The sequence below is a fragment of the Styela clava genome, chromosome 15, assembly GCF_964204865.1.
Source record: "Styela clava chromosome 15, kaStyClav1.hap1.2, whole genome shotgun sequence".
Classification (NCBI taxonomy): Eukaryota; Metazoa; Chordata; class Ascidiacea; order Stolidobranchia; family Styelidae; genus Styela; species Styela clava.
The window spans coordinates 1,520,861-1,543,601 of record NC_135264.1 but is presented as its reverse complement, the minus strand read 5'-3'; the positions used below and the strand labels follow the sequence as shown (position 1 = coordinate 1,543,601).

The following is a 22,741-nucleotide window of genomic DNA, read 5'->3' as shown; positions in this document are numbered from 1 at the left end:
TACATAGTATCGGAATATCAGTCGTTTTGTGATATCGGCGTTTTTAATTGGTATCGGTACATCTCCAGTTGTACCAGGTTAGGACCACAAACGAGAAAAAACAGGATAACCTCTCTTTTCGATGGTAATATACACTCACGAGCAGTAGATACTAGATATACGACCATCAAAGTGTGGCATACACACTATCGAAACTTTTACATGCTTTACATCGTCATTAAAACCAAATCAAAATATAACAAACGTAGTGTATGTAATTTTATTCAAACCATAAAAAGAAGAGTGCGGCATAAAAACACTTATTGTTTGATTTAACCGGCACTTACTAATGTGTATTATATTTTTGCAATAACTTCCCGTGTCGTAGGTAGAAAACAGTGGTTCCCAACCGCAGATTACTGTCGGTTCAGGGAGAATTTTGTTGCTTTTCTGCGAATGTTAACCGCTTAGTTGAATAAAATGTAGTAAAAAAATGTGATATATGATTAGTTTTCCGTCGATAAGTTGCGTGTGTTAAAAGTGTGGTATTGAAAAATACCGGCTTTAAATCCAATGTTCTTCACCTCACCCAATGTGTAATAGATTGGCTGGGTAATGCAGATCTGAAAAGATAATAGATCCCTATATATCAATGACTGCCTTTATTTTAGATTGGGTCATCATGATGCGAGAATAGTATTTTATATAAGCTGTCCAGATACAATATCTACTCTATTCCATTTGCATTCAGAGCATCACGCAGATTCTGGAAATAGTTCAAGTCAGGATATCCATTGCTAAAAAAAACAAAAAACCAAGATTAAATTTAGAGGTATTGCATCAGTTATTTATTGATTACACAGGTTAGATACGTTAGATCTCCAGTCAGATCAGAGTCCATGTCAATCCTTTCAGGCTATTGAAAAATCACATTGAAATAAAGTAAAAAAAAGAGCAAATTAAATTACCTTTCCAGGACTAGCTTAGTTGGTTTAAATTTACCATTTGACAATATGAGTAATATACAATAAATAGTATTCTAGTCTGACAGGTATCAATCAGATGGTGCATTATTATTTAAGCCTGAATGCACAAATAATATGTAAGTCATTGTTATGCTGAGGATGTGAAATAACATTATATACGAGTGCCAGTCTGGTGGGAATGGATAAAATTCAAAGCATTGGGAGCTTTTTCTACTAAAAAGAAACCACACTATATTTTCTTCATATTCAACTTCGTGGTTTTGAAGTGCATAGATGCGGCGGTCATTATCTTCATTATAAATAAGCATGTAGTTTAGTTCATAATATCTGGCAAGTTTTACATAATTTTTATTAGTCTTCAATGACAATTTTTATTATTATGTAAAACAGTAAAAAAACTTACTTTGCAATTCCTCCTGTTTTGTTGGTTTTGCTGGGAATGTCAGGATTCCATATTAATCTTCCATCTTGTTGTGAAATTTCTTCAACTCCAAAGAGTATTCCAGCTTGAAAAGCTTTGTTTATGAGATAACGAACTTTCCATCCTTCATGCGAGTCAGGTAGGTAAGAAACAAACTCTTGAGCTTTGTATAGCTTCCCCTATGAATAGAAAGTTATTTTTACAATTTATTTGGCTTGATATTCATTCCAATTTGGGGGTAAGGGAATTCAAAGATATAGATCAATTATATCAGAGGTCTCGAACTCGCGGCCCGCAGGACGATAGTTTGTGGCCCCCGTCTTGGTATGAAAGTTTAATGTTAGTGCGGCCCGTAAGTCACTCAGCTCAGTAAGAGTGATCGATGCATTTAATATATAACCAGGACACGTAGAGCGAAACAAAATATTTCATAATCTATTCCCCGGAAGGCATATGCGGTACGGTAACCTACTAGTACTGTACCTGTAGGCATGATATTCCATGGACCTATTCCCGACCTTAGACCCCCAAAAAATTTTCTTTTACGTCACCATTGCAAATTTCTTGGTGCTTAGTTTAAAGGTGGCTTCGCGAGTTGAAGTCTATAAACTGGGGTATATGTTTCACATAATCATTTGGATTCAAAACATTCAACAACCTGTTTTTCAATAGTACTGGTAGAGAAGTTTAGCCTAGGTATCACTGCTATTTCTAGACTAATTTTTGATTACTGCAATTTTAAGCTACGACGCCCAAGTCATCAGAATGATCATTGGGTTCTTTAATTCATACTTGAATTTCTGAAACACAACCGAAAACTAACAAGGTCCATCGCGGAACTACTAACATTTATGTTTTGCGTATAGAAGAATAGAGAAAGAAGATTTAACTTTCTAAGCTATGCTTTTATTGTGGAAAACCTGATGCGACCCGGACTCACTCAGACTCCGTCTCCCAGGTAAATTGAGTTTGAGACCCCTGAATTATATGGACCTTTGGATCATGAAAGAAGAGAGAATGGAAAAATTATCAAATATTAGTGGACTAAATTGTTTTTTTACACTTTTCTTTGCAATTGATAATGGTAATTGGTAATGCTGACTCATTAATTTTATCAATAATATAACAGACAGATCAAGAATAAAAATATTGCCCACTCATCAATTTCACTAACAATAAAACAGAGGGACTAAGAATAAAAATAGGACTGCATTTAGTTATTGCATAAACATGAATTTACAATTAAGAGATAATATAAGTTGAGAATTTTCGGTGCTCCAGAAGTATGTGCACCAAGATGGCGCACAACCTGAACATAGTATGTGTACCAGGTTAGGGTTCAGGTTGTGTACCATCCTGGTGCACATACTTCCGGAGCGCTGAATTTTTAAATTTTCTCACCATCATTTCCCCAGCTTGGAAAGAGAATACAAGTTCCCGTGTTGGCCATTGCTTGTAGCCGGGAAGCGATTCTCCCAAAACTCTTTCCAACATGACTCCATTGCTTGGCTGTCTTTGAATGATTTTCAGGCTATTGGAAGGCGTAACAGTTGTGAAAGTGCCTGCAAATGTTGATTTCCAAAAAATAACTTTGTAAAATTAACCACCAAAGCTTATATTGTAAGATTACCAAGCTTTTTAAAATAAATCATTGACTAAATTGAATTAAAGTCATCATGACTTAGTGTACCTTGAGTCATCTAAATGAAAGCGCGCAGCAGTGTGGCTCATCGTGCTACACGTTAGGGATACGCTCGCCACCGCACCTCTGATTACCCTACAGGGGTTCGAATCCCGTGCAGGGATGGTTATGTGCGAGGATTGCTGGACTCCTCGCCCCCGTAGGGTGGTTCACGTAACCGTTGGTTGGTTACGGCTTCCTCCACCATCAAGTCCATGCTTCCCAAAACAAGTAACTGACTAATCCCATACCCGACATGGAATGGTAACTGGACGAGAGGCCGTGGTTCACCATAGGGTTAAGCCGTCTGCTCTCAAATTTCCTCTCCCCCGAGATAAATATTTGAATCCTATCCTATCCTAAATGACTCAGATTTGTACTCAACTAATTATCACTTAGATCCGTGATTGACTCAAGTTGAGGGACTTCTATTCATCATTGCTTTCAAATATGCCTGTGCTCAGTAGCAATAAGAAGGCTGTGTAACCAGCCAATGATATGTAATCAATGTAATTGATATTCAAAAAGACCAAAATCTTCCGTTCCGGCATTCAGGCATTGCCTATGCAATTTATTGCACCCTGGTTGAGGTGGTGGGCATGTGACTCATATGATCTTCACCATCAATGAGTTTAAATTATTATCTATAGATAATATTTAAAAATGACATTTTTGAATTCGTAATAAATTATGAATATATGTTATTATTTTAAATTAGGTCAAGTTCAATAATCAGCGCATCAGCACTCAGGCCTGCAGTACACAAATGTCCTTCATAGGTTTACAAACTATTTTCCTTTTCGAATAGATTTATCGTGTAATAAACCTTTCACATTTCTAGTGATAATTTTGTTGAAATGATAAAGGACATAATATCCAGTACGATACATCTGATTCTAGAAAATAAGTTATTATCATTTCGACCAAATTTGTTTGTATTCTAATAGAACTAGGGATGGGCAAAATAGAATACCGAATCCGGAGGATTCGAATCCCAAAGTATTCGAATCCAACGGGATCCGATAACAGGATTCGGTTTCCGCCTCTCCGGCGCCAATCGTCAATTTTTGTATTTCGGGTTTCTAATTTATCAATTATAGACGAGCGTTTTTCTCGCGTGGAAATCTCTCTCGTTTAATTAAACTTGCGTCTGCTCGCAAAGAACCCGTTAATCGGTAAACATCAAACACTGTAATTTCAATCGGCATATTCAGGACAAGAGGTCGGTAATATAACCTCACGGCGAGGACTCACCATTTTTGCGTTTTCCTTCGTTGCTATCTAGCTAGCGTTATTTGTGCCGACTTACTGGTGATATTCCGATAATCTGAATGCAACAATTTTTGTTTACAGACGTGCCTTGCCTCATTTTAAATTAAATAATTTTTCGCGACCTACGAGTTTTCCCAAAAAAATGATGCACGTAAACCAAAAGCCAGGAGTTAAATGTTATAACATTATTCGCCATTAATTTAGATCAAATATTATTTACGAATAATTTTATTATACCATTTTCCGAAATACAAAGTTATATCGCAAAACGCAAACAACTGTCACATTTAAATTTCACTCTCAAAAGATTACATATTTTTCGGTCCGTTTCTATCGTTCAAGATAGACGCACGTTTGATCGAGTGTCTGTAGTATTTTAGTCGCCGATAAATTTTGAAAATAGTTGCCACATCTGGCGAAGATAGTGACGTATTGAATTTGAGTAGGGCTAAGTCTGGGTAGATAATGATTAATGATAACATTTCTATCGTTTAAGATAGACGCACGTTTGATCGAGTGTCTGTAGTATTTTAGTCGCCGATAAATTTTGAAAAAAGTTGCCACATCTGGCGAAGATAGTGACGTATTGAATTTGAGTAGGGCTAAGTCTGGGTAGATAATGATTAATGATAACATTTCTATCGTTCAAGATAGACGCACGTTTGATGTTCAGATGTTATTACCTAATAACTAAGTACGAAATCGCGTTTACGGGAACTTGGTTTTACGTGTCTTGCTCTCACAGATTTTAATTGATAGTGGTTAAATTTAATATTTTACAACGGCGCATAGGTTGCAGTGGCCACACGCTGGTTCAGCATCTAATTAATTCTCATCGGGTATGTTTTAGTATACTCGGCAGACTTACATTAATAATGATTTAACGCCGTTTCATGTCTATTTTGTATTTAACCGCTTACTATTAAAGTGTGTAAAGCGTGTCTTAATTTAGCATATCAGTATTTATTAGTATTTAGGGATTACATACATTTGGAATAATTGAAGGCAAAAAATATTGTAATATTCCTAAATTTCATTGTCCTGGGAACTGCCTGTTTAGTATCAAATGAAATCCAATGTTCAGGACTTTCCAAATAGATAATACATTTATACTAAGTAATACATTTGTAATTTTTCACCATCTAAATCCAGCAATGTAGAAATTCCCACTATTTGAATAAGTATGAAAATAGAATAGGATTCGGTATTCTGGATTCGATTCAACTATTCTAGAATAGTAAATTATTCTACATTGCCCATCCCTAAATAGAACTTATTCTTAGAACTTTCATATTTTAGTATCGCAACCCTACCTGCCCCAGCGTTCTGCATCTGAGAAGGGTTCTCTCTGGGTTTTGTAGTCAGGCGGCGTATGAACTCATTCATCAGTAGAGCATTACATTTTTCAGACTTTTGAACCAGATTTTCAAATCGTATACTATCTTTTAGATATTCCAGCGAAAAGCAATGCATTCTCAGGAGACTGGAAAGTTCATGGAAGTATTGCTCTCGGTTACGAATGTCATGTCTAACCCATTTTAAAGCGGCTTGCCATTTAACAGTCTCAGAGGAATATTTCGTGTTTGCTGATTTGAAAAGTGTAATTATATCATTTTTTTGAATATCACAGAATTCCCCTTTCTCAATGAGTTGTTCAAAGTTGATTTCCATGAATCTATTTAACACATAGCTAACTGCGTTTATATTAGGAACTTGATGAGTTTCAGTCATATTCTTCAGCGATGACTTTCAGCCATATTAGAGAATAATACAGTGATGACTGAATTCTTTGCAATGTTATTACTTTTCACCAGTGGTTCTTCTAACACTGTCTCCAGAAGAAACTTGAAAGGATAAGTCTGGATATTGATGACTGTTACAAGATCGCCAAAACATCTCTCTGCATGTTCATCTTTTGCTCTTGCCCATGTTATCATAGCTTGCCATGATGTTTGATAACTTACATTTGAAACTTTTATGTAACGCAGGAGATCTGGCTTGATAATAAACGGGAACATCTCGGAGGAAATTACTGATTTGAAATTAGTGATCAGCACATGTTCTGCTTGTTCTTTTACATCATGACGATCGTATGCTTGAGCCAAGTTGATGACAGAAAGACAATTGATTCGAGACAGATTGGTTTCCAAGTAATGGAAGCAAAAGTTTGTCAAACTAACCATTTGTAACAGGTTGGATGCTTGCAGGATTTGTTGAACGTATTCCATTTTCAAATTTGCTCCTCCTTTATCAGTTTATACATGAACTCTATACATTGGGAAATCCCATTTTGATCAACATCTTTCATATTAATAAAACCATCACGAGATTCCTTCATTTTTCTTGAAAACATTGCTTTAAAGTATCCTGATGAGGCTGCCAAGACACAGCGATGAGCAAGGAATGATTTGTCACCAACTTTGACATTGAAATCGCAGAGAATGTTTTGCTCTCTCAAGCTATCGAGTGATGTCATAAGCAAACTGGCTTGTGTTAAATTTGTTTGTTTTATGTAATCTTCATTCATAATCAGTCACGTCAACCTTGCTCAGATTAGTAACTAAATACTCAAATATAACAATTCTAATGCCTGTTTAAATATAAACAATTTTTATTATATCTTTCTACAGTTCTATACCAATATTCTGATACCGTATTCAATAAAAATATGCAAGATAAATTAAAAGGAAAGATAGACATAGACTACTAATTACTAAATAGATAGATATAGTTTATTTGAATACTCCATAATACTGTAATATACAGAAATTTTGAATGGATAATTCTGGAGGGCGAGCAAAACCTTTAAAAAGGTTAAAAACATGAGAAATATCATGTGCCCGCCCACCCTGCCACCAGCACACACACAAAAATAAATTACAAAAAAACTAATTCAAAAAAGGTTTAGGCCAAAAATAATCAAACAAAAGATACTCGAATGTAACGGGCCAATAACCAATTCAATATGTGGCGGTGGCGGCGCCGCGGCGGTGTGGCTCAACGGGCTAAGCATTAGGAATACGCTCGCCACCGCACCTCTAATTACTCTGCGTGGGTTCGCAGGTTCGAATCCCATGCAGGGATGGTTATGTGCGAGAGGATTGCTGGACTCCTCGCCGTCGTTGGGTGGTTCACGTAACCGGTGGTCGGTTACGGCTTCCTCCACCACCAAGTCCATGCTTCCAAAAACAAACAATACAGTAAAAACTAATCCCATACCCGACTCGGAATGGTAAGCGGACGAGAGGCCGTGGTTCGCCATATGGATAAGCCGTCTTATCGGCTTTCCTCTCCCCCGGGATAAATATGTAAATCCTGTACCTATCTACTGGTATATGCCAGCGATACGCTGTTAATAGACCTTTCCCCGACATCAAAACTTCCGTATTCTCAACCAATCACAAGCGAGCAGATGTAAACAAACCTTCTCCGCTAAAAAGTCGCTCAGACAACTTTGGACGCGTTCCGCACAGGTTGCTGGCGGTTTAGGCAGATCTTTGTCCCCTTTTTTCGCTTTTTGTGTTCTTCACGGGGCTGCGAGAATTAGAAAGCTGTAATACTGTATGTTACTTGTTGCAAGTCACGTTCACGAAATCTATATATCTATACTAAAAGGATGTAGCCTACAAGTTGAAGGCATCTTACAGTTACCGTAATGTACCGTACGGGTCAACCAACTGCTATTTCGAACCAAAAAATAGTAGACAGTCATACCGGTACCGATGCAATCAAGGGTACCGGTAGCCTACCGTATGTCAGTACGGAAGAATTCGCCTTGGATACAATGTTGCATTTTTATTAAACAGAATCTATTAGTGAATTATTTTCGTAGACTAACTATGTTTAAACGCTGCACATATGGTATTTGCCGGTCTGACAACCTGTACGGTACCCCCGTCGTTCGAATGGAGTAAGATTTGCGCCATTTCCGAAGCCACACATTGACCACCAAAAAGCAATGAGGTGGATAAAGCAATGCAACAGACCTCACAGTCGATTTACCTAGGAAAAATCACCAGAAATACCTACGTGTGTACCAAGGTAGGCCAACATAAATATTGTTTTCGATACCTATGATATATTCAATATGTTAATTTTTATATGAAATAAATTTTCATACAAGCAATGTGTTCCATCATGCATTTTCATGGAGGCGATTGACCAACTGATGAATACCCTGACCCTATATCAGATTCTTGTCGCCCAAAGCACCATCAAATAGTGAGGTAATGGTATCTTATACCATAATTTAACTTTGAATCATACTTTAACAGGATCTGTCACCAGATAATTCATTTGATACAGAGATATGCAAATCTGACAAAAGTGAGAAAGGATTGTCAGGGATCCAACCAGATCTTCCCCCAGACTGTTTAGTTGAAACTACCTCAAGTGCCTCTAATGAAAATGACAGTGCTTTGTCAGACAGCAGAAAATGTGAGCAAGCATCATCGTCATTTTATTTTGGTTCTCTGGCATAAAACAACACAAAAAGTCAACATACAAACAAAATGCAGAGAAAACTGGAAGTCGAGCATAACTTAAAAATAGATTTCAAAAAGTAGGCGGCTACCTACAAGAAAACGAAATAATGATAATAAAAGGGCACGAAAGAATTAACAAGATTCAAAATCGGGAAACACTTTCAACATAATTCAAAATGAGAAAACACATACTTCTTCCAGCATTGGTGTCATATTTGCTAACTGTAAAAATGATGAATGAAGAAGGAAAATTAATATTGAAGACTCGGGACTTCATGCAGAATTTTTTACAATCTATTGGTGATAAAATGATGTTACTTTATGGAGGATGCTTCGCATGCAAGCCATGTCCGGTGTGACCCTGGTGATTGCAATATCATTTTTATGCGGACTGCAAAAGTCACACCAAGCTGCTTCTGATACCAGAAGTTGGCCCTGCACTTGGTAGTATCTGTGGTGTGTGATAAATATCCTTATTTTGTTAGGTTGTTTTGCATTTATCACTGTCATATAAATTACAACTTGTTCATAATCCCCTGATAACTTTAGAACCGAACCAAGTGGTGGGTGTTTGCCCATCTGACTATGGGCTGACTATATAACAACGAGAATATCGGTTGGAAACCGAAGACTTATCGATCGATAGTTAGGGGATCCCCCAAAACAGAAACTGCAGTTTCGATTCATCCGCTCTTGTAACTTGCGCACTGCCATCGCACACACACCCTCGGCGGGTTTCAAAATTCTCTCGCTTTACAAAAATCTAGATCACTGTATCAATAATTGATTAATAACTCGCTAATTATACGACATAATTCGCCCAAAATCAATAGGCTTCTGGTCCGAGATAAGATGAATGCACATGCAAAATCTGGAGCAGATTCAATCTCGCTTTCGTGAGATATCGCGTGCATCTAACAGACATACAGACAAATACCTATCAATATACTTACCGATATTAAGATCGATAAGTAATGAGGTAGTGCTCGGTGAGCGCAATTCTTCCATATTATCAGGAGATAAAACCAGGCAGCTTCAATAAAATAACTCAGCAGTAAAATCTTTGTGATGCATTAAGTCTGTGAATGGAATTGTGAAATGAATTTAATTTTATTATTTTGATTTTTTTTTTTTTGGCGGATCAGAAGTTTTCCAGACTCGGATCAGCGTCTTGAAGACACGTCATATCCGAGTTTTATCGGTCAATCGCTTCATAAGCATGCCACTGCATGCAGTAGTCATACACTTCCGGGGGCCTCAGTATGTGCCGCGCATCAGCAAAGCACAGACTTCCACCATAGGCTTCTACTTATGCAATGCATATGCTTCAACTTGGGGCTTCCGTCCATGCCATGCAGGGCACAACTTCAGCCCCCCCGGCTTCCGTACATACCGCGTATAACGCAGCATGACATTCACCGAGAAGCTCCCGATTCATGACCCCCAACAAAAAGGCACCATAAAATTGTGAGGTAAGGATTACGTATAACCATAATTTAACTTTGGATCATAATTTAACAGGATCTGTCAACAGATACCTCATTTGATACAGAGACGTGCGAATCTGACGAAAGTGAGAAAGGATTGTCACTGATCCAACCAGATCTGCCCCCAGACTCTTTAGTTGAAACTACCTCAAGTGCCACTGAAGAAAATGACAGCGCTTTGTCAGACAGCAGAAAAATGTAAGCAAGTATCATCATCATTTTATTTTGGTTCTCTGGCATAAAACAACACAAAAATTCAACATGCAAACAAAATGCAGAAAAAACTGGAAGTCGAGCATAACTTCAAATAGATTTCAAAAAGTACGCGGCTACCTACCAGAAAAAGAAATAATAAAAGGGCACGGAAGAATTAACAAGATTCAGAATCGGGCAACACTTTTAACATAATTCAAAGTGAAAAAACACATACTTCTTCCAGCATTGGTGTCATATTTGCTAACTGTAAAGATGATGAACAAAAGAAAATTAATATTGAAGACTTGTGACTTGATGCAGAATCTTTTACAATTCATTGGTAATAAAATGATGTTATTTTATAGAGGATGCTTCGCATGTATGCCATGTCCGGTGTGACCCTGGTGATTGCAATATCATTTTTTGTGCGAACTGCAAAGTCACACCAAGCTGCTCCTGATACCAGAAGTTGGCCCTGCACTTGGTAGTAACTGTGGTGTGGGATAAATATCATTATTTTGCTAGGTTGTTTTGCATTCATCACTGTCATATAAATTACAACTTGTTCATAATCACCTCATAACTTTAGAACCGAACCAAGTGGTGGGTATTTGCCCATCTGTCTATATAACAATGAAATAGTGCTCAGTGAGCGCAATTCTTCCATATTATCAGGAGATGAAACCAGGCAGCTCAATAAAATAACTCAGTAGTAAAATCATTGTGATACATTATGTCTGTGAATGGAATTGTGAAATGAATTTAATTCTAATATTTTGACGTTCCATTGCTTTCATGGTTTTTGTTTGTTGTGCCTAAAAGCATATATCTGGTGTGTATTATTATCCTATACAACACAATATCTAGAAAACTGTATAATTTGTAGTCATTTGCTTGGATTTACTTGCTTGTTCCTTCATCATATATTTTTTATAATCTGTTATATTCTATTTCTACACTGAATGAATAAACTATATTGTAAAATCTATCAGATACCACACTGTTTTTGGTTAAAACTGTATGATTGGAACTCTGGCTCGATCTAACTTTGTGGGCTTAGCACCAACTACAGACGACAAAACTGTTGGATGTTTTATACTGTTCCCTTCATATAGGTTGTTACCAATGCTGGGGAAGGCCTGTACATGCTTGGCTCAGCAGAAAATCTTTTATTCCCATCAATTTCATCTGTTGGATAGTCTTGGTTAGTCCAACGATATGGCAACAAGCACCAGTAGTTCTGATGAATATGTAACAATTTTTAAACCATGTTTATCACTATAACATTATTGGTCCTGTAACTTTATGTGGTATGTAATCAATTATAATACCTCAATAAACCTGTTGAATCTAATCTTTCAATAGTATATTTGCACCCATCTTACTGAGCTAATAAATCTGTGTTTCTATGATACGACATAAACTCAAGTGCCTAGCATGTACAAATTGCATCAGAGACTTGGTGACTATCCAGCGACACCACTATTTGAAGATGATGTGGTGGCAGAGACTCCTGAACTTATCTATAGCACTTGGCTTTGAAATCTAGCGTTGAACCAAGATTGACGACTAACCCATCATGAATGTATCTGAAAAAAATATTCATCTGTTCATAATTACAGATTGCTGTAGTTTGTGCAATGTTTCCAAGAATGTATTCAAAAGACTTTTTAAACTGCCCCTGCATTTCATTTGTTTCTATACTAAACCCACCAATTCAGTCCTAACTTGGACGGTACCGGTACCTATTAGTCTATGAACCATGGGATGTGGTACCGGTAGTCACGCAGGTCTCCCAGTCCTCTGACATTCTTCAACCATATAAGTTTAAATATCACCTTTCAATGAAAAGTTTTGTATCCCTCTCCAGCTGGGGCAAAGAAAAGGAGAACCAGGTCATAGAAAAGCCATCTCTGAGTGATTCCATTTTTGTATGTTAAATAGGCTTTTGGAACTAAGTTAGGTACGATAACGGCAATGTGAAGGCGGAATAACGTTAATAATAGATCACTTGACGATATGTTATAACTTTAGAAGCACGAAACTACCGCCATCACCAGTGAAATGCCATTCGAAGGCCTTTGAAACGAGCAATGCACCACTCTATCGCCCTACACAAGCCTGAATATTTGCAATGTTTGTCTGAGCAATGACATTAAACAACATGATAGGCAACTCTGACGTCACTCCATAAGACTGCAGGCGGAAGATTGTATTTCATGATACGCTCCAATTCAGATATTTCTCGTCGCCTTTCGCGACCGTTTTCCGCTCGCTCTTGCTACTCGGCGTCTTTTTTACGTGTAGTACCTGCCTTTTTGCGCCTGTAACAAAAGAAAATAATCTCTATATCTAAGAAGTTTGTGAAGAAGAAGTTATCTAAGAAGATTTGTGTGGAACATTTTGCAGATAATGACAAAGTTCAAAGTTAGTAATTTTGATGTTTGCGCTTAAACATTGCATTTTCATTTAAAGAGGGTGTCATACAAAACTGTTTTTACTTCTCTTAACGATGCTGTGATACAAATCTATAACACAAAGTTTGCACCTATCGAACTAGGTGAATTTATTAGACATATTACATATTCAGTTTATCGTAGGTAACATTGCTGGTACATAATGCATCGTAGATAGGTTTGTGTCTAAATTTAGGAATTTAGCTCATAGCCCACTAATTAATATTATCTTCTATGCAGGAGGTTCCAGGGCTGAATTCAACTTGCAGCCTTACCGATCACTTGACGATGCTCATTTAGTTTGGCTCGAGCAAGTCTTCTTGAAATGCTTGTGTGAATGGAAACTACCTATATGTTTTGCCTTCCTCCGATATTAGACAACTTTATTCTGAGGGATTTCGCATATAATTCTCATTGATCGTTGGCTGTTTATAATTCCTATTAATTGTGAATTCTGATTATAACAAAGAGTTGAAATTTTTTTTACCTAATTTACTGGCACCTTTTTCTTGTCAATACTCCAAGCTGAGGTAATAAACAAGACAATACATTTATGTCATCTGGAAGCAAAATATGCACACTAATTGATAGTTTGACACATCGAGATAATACATCATGACAGAAAATACAAGTTAAAGATAAGTATGACCATCACATGGTAATTAAAATTAAAAAAAATGAACAGGGGCTGTGGAGTATGAAAAGTTCAAGACAACGAAAAGAACAAATGTTCATAGCTAATGAACTCTCAATTTTGCCTCCATTGCTTTGTGAAGGCCAAGATATTTCGAGTGGCTGAATTGGTTTACCTTTATGATAGCAACGATTTTGTATTTAATATAGCGAGGTTTTTTTCAATTTAATTGAAGTGATATTCTTTCCCAAAGCTATGCTTGAATCCTCTAGAATAGATCAGTGATGTCAAACTCATGGGTTTTCGAGAGCCGCATTGCATTTTGGAAATTGTAAAAAGGGCCGCAAACAGTTTTTGATAATGTATACTTGAAAGATATTTTTAAGATAGTTTTAGTTTGTGACCTATGTTGTGATGCAACTAAACAGTTGGATTAAGTTTTATTATTTTCTTCAATTTCAAATGCAATTACATATTAATATTTGCATTCCACTATTATTGCAACATTTGCAAGTTACTGTATTTATTATAAAAAATCATAAAATTTCATGTACAACCATCAAAATCATTTTTGAACAAGCTTTGGATAAGGAAAAAATAATACATACACTAAAAATGACTTAATCTAAATATATGAACCTAAAATTAACAAAAATACTACAGTATATACTCAATGTTTTTTTAATTACATTTGTTCTGACGTTTGGCATCTTTTTTGTGTCACCAGCATACTAAGGCCAGGCTGAAATGATTTTATAGTACCAACTCTAACTAACGAGGTCACATGATCATGGGTTAATCTGGATCTTTGCGAATGTATAATTAATTCCAGTAATGCAAAAAAGTTACTCATTTCATGTATAGATCAGTAAAAAAACAAATGACAGATTTTTTCGACAAGACATTTCGCACCACATTGCGTGGCATAGGATTGCTTGAATTATTATTGATATTGATTTTTAATAACTAAGTCGTTGTATAATTATATTAATATACAAACACATGGAAATTTTCTGTTCGAAGTTGGTCTTCGAATTTGTCATATTGACTGCTGAGCTTATTGTGTTTTTTCATTGTATTGATGGAAATATCGCCGGATGAGAACAGAACAGGCCTAAGTCACAATTTTGAGTTTTGAGAAAAACGCAAAAAAACAATTTGAAATTTTTTTATTTTCGAATTTCTAGATATTCACACTTAGTAAAGTCCTGAGCTCTGGTTATTTTAATGTGGATGAGAATATCTTTGTAATCAATATTTTTTGGCACTTCAGTTTCAATTCTTTCCTGCTTTTTTACCCCCATAAGAAACTTGGCCCATTCTGTTCTCAACTTCTGAAATTTTTTGTATGGGATGCAAGGTAAAACAAGGTGACTTAGGCCTAAGTTGCACTGAACAAATTTTTAGGGATGTAAGTTTCGGACATTTAATTTTTGATGTTCATGCCCATCATATTGGAATTTAGGACTATCTTTTTTCAATATTTTGGGGTTTTGAGCCATGCTCTACAAAGTGGTTGTCTTGAAGTCCTGCATTTCTCAATAATAAAAATTTTAGCTGGACTTAGGCCCATTCTGTTCTTAAATATTTTAGGCCTAAGTCCAGCTAAAATTTTTATTATTGAGAAATTCAGGATTTCAAGACCACCACCTTGTAGAGCATGGCTCAAAACCCCAAAATATTGAAAAAAGTCAATTTTCCAAAAATGTGACTTAGGCCCCTTCTGTTCTCATCCGGCGATATGACAAATTAAACAATGTGCTTCAGAATTTTGTGAAATGCAGAAATATTGCAACTCCCATTTTCTTCGAAAATTCCACCTTCTTCATGTACTTTGCGTTTAATTTAATCACTCAAGTGCTTTATTCAAGTATTCTTTGGCTAGCTTGTTGTGTATTCTTAATTGGGTCAAAATGGGGACAAAAAAAAATTAATATTCCAAAACTACTTTCAGTAAATTGTTTTCTGTGTGAATAATCAATTTCACTTTTAAAGGTTTGAAAAATATATTACATTTAGATAAAAAAAAACTTCCAAAATACTATTACAATTATTGTTAAGCGTTCTAGGGCCGCACTTGAAGTTCTCTGGGGCCACGAGTTTGACATCCCTGGTCTAGATTGAAGTTGTCCAAAATATATATATAAACAGTATTTTATCATGAATGATGATTATACCCCTTCCGGAATTTCTTCTATAATACTACCAAAAGTTGATGAACCAAATATAACACTGGTGCAGTGAGTTACCCGTAATCCTCATTTTCCAAAGCTGTTTTAAGTATGTCTGGCGTGTTTTGTGCCTTTTTACAAAGAAGACCGCCTATGCAATCCTACGCTTTGGAATTTTTAGTTATTTTCCTCAAGCCCTGCAGGATGTGGGGGCCATACACAAATCTACCGGATGGTCGAATCTCGAATGTCTTTGCATGCTTCCATAGGTTGTTTTTCTATTGCAAACATTCATGGAGTACTCTAATTATATTTCTTGGAATCACACTGTCACTGATATGTCCTGTGAATAAATAATGGGAAATTGAGATTAGGCGAATAGTTGAAAGTTTTGCTTTATGTCGGCTTAATTTCTTGATTGATATACTTACTATTTTTGCTATTGCCTCTTGTGCTGCAGGAGTCTCACAATGCTTAGACAGGTTGGTCCACAATTTTCACATCTAAAGAAAGAGAGGAGATTTATTAATTTTCGCTAAGAATAAATAAAGCAGTCTATATGATTTAGAATGGAAAAGCTAATAAATCCAATATCTCATGTTTTATGTAAAAAATGTTTTACTGAATTTGGTATATAAACCAGCTAATAAAAGGGTTTAGTCAGAAAATTACAAGCATTGGTGGCTCCAAATACTTGAGAGATCAGACTGTACAATATAGACCGGTATGAGTGAAATGTTAGGTGAACTTGTCAACACTTTGATTCAATACGCAAATAAAAGTGAATGTGAAATAGTATGTTACAATGAACAGCAATCAGCAATGAGTATATATCCTCACTGATTAAAAAAATCTAAACGGAGGTGCATGAACTATTTGAAACCATAAGGGGTAAGTAAATATGCAATTTCGGCAAATGGGCAACTACGTACCGTACTGAATTAATAACTTCGTAGTATTTGACAAATGCTGGCTTTCCACATGTACTTAACAGTGCGATGCCCGGGTGTGATATACAACAATAGTATTTACCTTACCTTTTTCCGATTTCTTTTTACCTCAACTTTCCAAAATATCATTAAAATCGACAACAACTGTCAAAGCAGGCGCGAACACTATTCGTGCTATGCCTTGAAAGCAGCACACATCCGCTAGTTTTCGTCTCGCCAAGTATGTGCATTGGAGCGTGCTATCGGATACGATCTTCGGCCAAAAATGCCGGAGTTGCGCATCATGTTGTTTAATGTCATTGGTCTGAGCGACCAAAATCAAAACAATAAAGGTCAAAGGTCGGGGAAAGGTCCATAAGTTCAACCACGAGCAATATATTTATAATAATGATAAGAGAATATAGAATTGAATACGAAAATTTGCTTTTACGTGTAGAAGGTAATTGAATTGGAAAATGCTGCTTAACTGCTCAGTTGTCTGGACACTCGTGCGATGCCGGTACGGTACCGTCTGACCGTACCGGTACCCATGCAATCACTCATGAAAGAATGAGAGATACGGATAGTCTCGTAGAATATAGACTACTGAAACACTCTCTGCGCCTGCCCCATACCGTACAACCGTAACGTACCGATCCAGACAAATGATAAATAGCCCGTGCTCAACCATTTATTTCAATACATACCTCGACTCACTATATTCTACTAGGATCGAGGTATGGATTGAAATAAATGGTTGAGCACGGGCGATTTATCATTTGTCTGGATCGGTACGTTACGGCTGTACGGTATGAGGCAGGCGGAGAGAGTGTTTCAGTAGTCTATATTCTACGAGACTATCCGTATCTCCCATTCTTTCATGAGTGATTGCATGGCTACCGGTACGGTCAGACGCAAAGCGACTATAACCGACTATCGGTATTTGGTAAGACGGTACGGTACCGGCATCGCGAGTGTCCAGACAACTGAGTAGTTAATCAGCATTCTCCAATTAAATTTTCTTCTACACGTAAAACAAATTTTCCGAATTTTCGTATTCAATTCTATATTCTCTTATCATTATTATAAATATATTACTTATTGTTTAACTTGTAGCATGGAGAATTTATAGAACATTTTCATATTAAATATTGCTCAAGAAAATCAGTAGTGAGTTAGAAACCCAGGGAACACGTTTGTGCGCGTAGGATTATGCCTGACAACGTTGGTCCCAAGCAGAAGCAAATTTTCTAAAAATAAAAACGCGTGACTACGATGGGCCACGAGGCGGACCATCGTTGTCAACCTTTTTATTTTCTTTTTATTCAATTTTTATTTTTATTTTTTTTTCATTTTTTTTTTTTTAATTTTTTTTTTTTCGTTTTTTTTTCGTTTTTATTTTTCATTTTTTTTTTAATTATTTTTATGTTTTTTCACAACTATTTTTTTATTTAAATTTGAGTTGGGTTGTCTTTAATTGGATAGAATATTTTTTTTATTTTCGGTTTTTTATTTTATTTTTTATTTTCAATTTTACGCGTGACAACGATGGGCCACCATACTGTAGTCATAGCTCAGACATAAAACCCGGGTGTGGCGTCTTTGTTATCAGTAAAGACTTGTCTGGAATGTAAAATTCGCACGAAACTGAGTGTACTGATGGCTAATTTGGGTTGTTATCAGACGAAGTCTTTTTTTGCCATTTGCTTTCCGAAGAACTCGCCATGACCATCATAAAAACAAGCAGTAAAAAGAAATTCTCAAAGTAAATTGAAACGGAAAGGTAGCCATGGATGAGATTTCAACACTTACAAATGATGAAAGTTAAGTATCTTCAGTCGCTTGTGATCAAAGTCTTTTTTAGAAATAAAACAAAAACTGAATGTTCATGTAAACTCCACTTCTTACGTGTGTGACATCTTGATACACATGCAATTTGCATTATTTACAACTTGATTTAATCCTTTTATGTTGGACAAATCTTTACATGCTTGTACAAAGATTAAAACTTTTCTAACGAATCTATATTTTAGCAGTGTGTTTTGGTTGAGAAGTCCGGATTCATAACTGTTTACGTTCAATGTAAATCATGAGGCGTCTTTACGTTTTACTATTTAAAACAACTCAATTCATTTTTGGGAAGATGAGTGAAAATACGTTAGGTATTTGAAGTATCGATGAAGCTCAATTTAGTTACAGAACGATGAAGGGCTTGGTTGGAATTCGCCACGCAATGGCTGAAATTCGATATCCATTGGTTGAAAGAATTAATTCAAGACAACGAAAGTACATAATCACCTAAATTCTATACCGTTAGGGTTGCCGACGATACACATTTTTTAAAATAAAAGCACTTAAATCCGTGATTCAAAGTAAGGCTTAGAAATTTTCAAGCCAGAGTGACAACTGGATCAGGGGATATTGGAAAACGTCAAAATTTGTTAGCATTGCAACGTTATCATCTTAAGATATGATATTGTGGGTTGAATCTTAGATGTCTCGTGCTGGTGTATTGTTGAATTGTAATATTCATCACCATTCATTCATCAACTTATGAATGACGAAACAATCATGACGACATAGCATTGAAACGTTAAATGTGTTTAGTACAACCAACCATGATGTATTTTGTCAGCAGGGTTAACAAATTTGGTTATTGAACTTTAAAATAAATCTCTTGATGTGGCTGACTTAATTAAAGACTATACCACGCTGTGCCACTTCACTTATTTGAGCTAATCTAGCGGGCGGTTTCAAAGACTTTGTAAATACTTTTCAATTTTAAATAAGGATAATTCATTTTTCACTTTGTCCGTGTACAGTTTCGACCTCTCATAAATTTTTGTATTAAATGAAACCAGAACATCTTATCGATTGAAACATTTCGGCTTATTGTAGTGAAAATTAATAACGTTGATTCTCGGCCTCTTGAATATAGTGATTATTTCAATTTAATGACCACAACCTTAATATATAAGTTCATGCGCACATATTAGGAATAAATCAACAAGCGCATTGATGAGCTTTTTCCGAGATAATAGACTCCTATTTTATTCGATGTAGTCCAGTTCGTGTCAGTTGTTTTATATGGCTTAAAATTATCTTCGATTACATTTCAAATGTGACGTCAAAGATGGTTACTTGTTTATGTGCGGGATCTCTAAATGAGTATAGCTGTGACGTCTTTTTGGCACAAAAACACCAGACCGATGGTTAAACAAGATTCTTCGTTAATTAGTGCAAATTAGGAATCCGAATTCACGATCCAGAAATTCGTTAAAAGCACATCGATGTAAAATTAAAATTGACGTTTTCTCTCCGAGTACATTAAACTCGTTTAGATTATAAATAATATATCCATTAGATCAACACTAAGTGGGTATTTGGACTCGAAAATACCAAACATAATTTGTTCACAACTTTGTTTTTGGTCTTGCTCGTGAAATGAATCGAACTTGAAACCTACCGCAGTTTAAAAAAGAGTGTAAACAGCTTTGCACTGTAATTCTGATATTATATTATGTACATTAAATACTAAATAGTGTTAATATCGACGAGCATAATGAACGGTGGTCCACTTGTAGATCACATCTATAATATTGCTTATCTGCCTTGGTTTGTGCTGGTTAATAACAAAATAAACAAAGCAAAACGAAGTAATTAGGGTTAAATTAGTCATTAAAATCTGGCTTATCGGTATTGATTGGGCGATAGAAAATGTAAACAACATAGCACTTACATCTGTTGACATCTCTGCTGCGAGGATGAACCCGTGAACAACATATTGTCAGCATCTAGTTATCATCCTGCAATATCACTGTCTATGCTTGAGACTTTCAAATGGATAAATGTGAGTATGTTATTATACATCATTTTATTTGTGTTAGGTACATGTTTGGGATGAGTCTGAATTACCGTGTTTTGCCAAGTGGCAATAATTATCGTTATATGAGTTTGTGAAAACAAGTTACTGTTGTTAGTGGTGGAATTTGAATTAAAACAATTGAATATTTTTACCATTACATCTCGCAACTATATTCGGGCATGTTCATGCATATAGCGAATCAAATGCCAACACTTCAAAATGGTATAATGGCAAACATTGAGTTTTGTCAATTGTATCTATATATATTTGTTGCATATTCAGACTATAGTACGGAGTTTTGCGATATAGGTAGCTGAATATTAGACATTTGGTTAACGTAAGATATCTCTGCAATCATGATTTTTAGAAATACAGACGAGAAGTGCTGAAGATTACACCCACGAAGAAAAGCTACATTCAGTTACGCATAAAGAATGTCTTTATAGTTGAAAAGTGCTTCATAACTTTATATTTATAGGACGATTGTGCGATGTCATCAGGAATTCTGTTTCAAACACTTGTACTAGGGTTTCTATGGAACTGCGTCTGTACTAATTCTTGACGTATCTGAAAAACAAGCTTCTCCATCAACCAAGCGAGCATTGTATTCATGCGCTACACATAAATTTGCGAAAAAGCTGTCAACCACTTCCGTCAACATGCCATGTTTGATCTACATTCTACAACATGATATAAATACAAATCGGAATTGACTGTGACACAGACCTGAGACGCTTGTCAAAACCAGTTTACAATTTAGGAACATGATTTGACTGCAATGTTCCATCAACTCAATATTGCAAAAATGAGAAAGGGGTTATCAAGACAACCAAGGACAACACTGTGATATTTTCTTTTACCTTGAGTTAAATTATGAAGGATAGTTTGTCACTTAATTGTGAACTCTTGGTTGTCTGAATTATGCTGCAATAAAAAATACAAATACTCAAACTTCGAGCAGTCCAGTCGCGTCGCTGAATCGAATGCTTGAATTGTACGACGCACTTGAGGATTTCTGACATATTCAGCTAATCCCTAAGATAACTAAATATCAATCTGATATTGCACCGCATGCTTCCCATAGAGTCACATTTATTGGATACAAGTTAAAACAGTTGTACATCTTCATAACTTGCTATATAAATTAGAATTATATGAATTTAATTTGACCAATAATCCATTAGTTATGGTACCATGCCGAATATTCATCTTCTAGTTAATAGATAAGACTAGAAAGAATTATCTAATATAAGAAACCAAAGTGTATAGAAATCGGAAAGTTGTGCAATATTGTTCGTATTGTAATCCAGCGGTAGCATTGCCAACACGAAGAATCACGATATTGGCATATTTATAGTATAGTTTAAACGATATATTATATATACGAGTCTAATATTCGTTTAAATCTGAGCGATTACTCTGGTAGAACTACAGCAAAATCTATTTTAATTATCTTTAGGAATCGATGGTTTAAAATCCAGGCATAAATAATGCTAATCTCATACCTACCTGATTGACGAATGCACAAGCTTAAATATTTTGTTCTGTGAATATGAAATACCAAGGTCCTAGGATAATCAAGTTCAAGATATTGATGTGACCAAATGGAGATTTATAGTGTATTATAATAAATAGCATTGAACAAACAATTGAACGAAAGGTGTTTGCCTTGTGACCAGTTAATTTTTTTTATACCTCGCAATTTTTGTTATCGACGTTTGGCGGACTTACGTATCGCAAAGAGATGCACACACAGCTCTTGTGTTAGGAACTGCCCTATAAACTTCACAATATACAATCTAACGAGACACATTAAGACACAACGTTTATCAGGACTTATCAGGAAGGAATTCAAGCAAACGACTTCATGAGGTAAGAAAAGTAATAGCATATGATGAAATATTTGGTGATAGGATGTGGTTGAAATAATCAATAGAAATAAATGGTTTCAACATATTGCATTGCGAAAATGCAATTTGAAAAAATCTATATATTCTAAATTAGGTCAAGACATTGTAGTCAAATCTTTAGTTATATTCCTTTCTACCAAAATGGTAAAACACATACGCGTGGAGAATGAATAAAATATTATATATATTTAGACAAGCTTAACTGGCTTCATCTCTGTATCCGAAGATCTATCGCATTTCAGCTTTTTGTGATGTTCATGAAATATGATCA

At 35.8% G+C, this 22,741-nt stretch overlaps 2 protein-coding genes and 3 long non-coding RNA genes across 7 annotated transcripts; 3 read left to right on the top strand and 2 right to left on the bottom strand.

Moving 5' to 3' along the window:
- Positions 1–245: 245 nt before the first annotated feature.
- LOC120333651 (uncharacterized) lies at positions 246–6,485 on the bottom strand. 2 transcript variants are annotated; one of them, XM_078109382.1, is made up of 4 exons: positions 5,653–6,485; positions 2,788–2,948; positions 1,369–1,565; positions 246–776 (listed from the first exon to the last, which is right to left on the bottom strand). In XM_078109382.1, exons 1-4 carry the CDS (start codon positions 6,068–6,070, stop codon positions 707–709), a joined length of 846 nt encoding a protein of 281 aa, XP_077965508.1. In that variant the 5' UTR covers positions 6,071–6,485; the 3' UTR covers positions 246–706. The 2 variants fall into 2 exon arrangements, with proteins under 2 accessions (XP_077965508.1, XP_077965509.1); XM_078109383.1 differs by having other exon boundaries at positions 246–602.
- On the bottom strand, positions 6,076–6,567 carry LOC144411791 (kelch-like protein 3). The gene has a single exon (XM_078109377.1). The coding sequence runs from the start codon at positions 6,565–6,567 to the stop codon at positions 6,076–6,078; it is 492 nt and encodes a 163-aa protein (XP_077965503.1).
- A 1,559-nt stretch (positions 6,568–8,126) lies between these two features.
- LOC144432455 (uncharacterized) lies at positions 8,127–12,606 on the top strand. Of its 2 annotated transcripts, XR_013480693.1 has the most exons (3): positions 8,127–8,380; positions 8,614–10,508; positions 10,871–12,606. It is a non-coding gene; the product is annotated as an uncharacterized LOC144432455 (long non-coding RNA). The 2 variants fall into 2 exon arrangements; XR_013480692.1 differs by having other exon boundaries at positions 8,614–12,606.
- A 143-nt stretch (positions 12,607–12,749) lies between these two features.
- LOC144411757 (uncharacterized) lies at positions 12,750–13,609 on the top strand. Its single transcript, XR_013468864.1, has 2 exons — positions 12,750–12,932; positions 13,202–13,609. It is a non-coding gene; the product is annotated as an uncharacterized LOC144411757 (long non-coding RNA).
- Positions 13,610–20,333: 6,724 nt separating this feature from the next.
- On the top strand, positions 20,334–21,569 carry LOC144432456 (uncharacterized). Its single transcript, XR_013480695.1, has 2 exons — positions 20,334–20,545; positions 20,928–21,569. It is a non-coding gene; the product is annotated as an uncharacterized LOC144432456 (long non-coding RNA).
- The last annotated feature ends 1,172 nt before the right edge of the window (positions 21,570–22,741 follow it).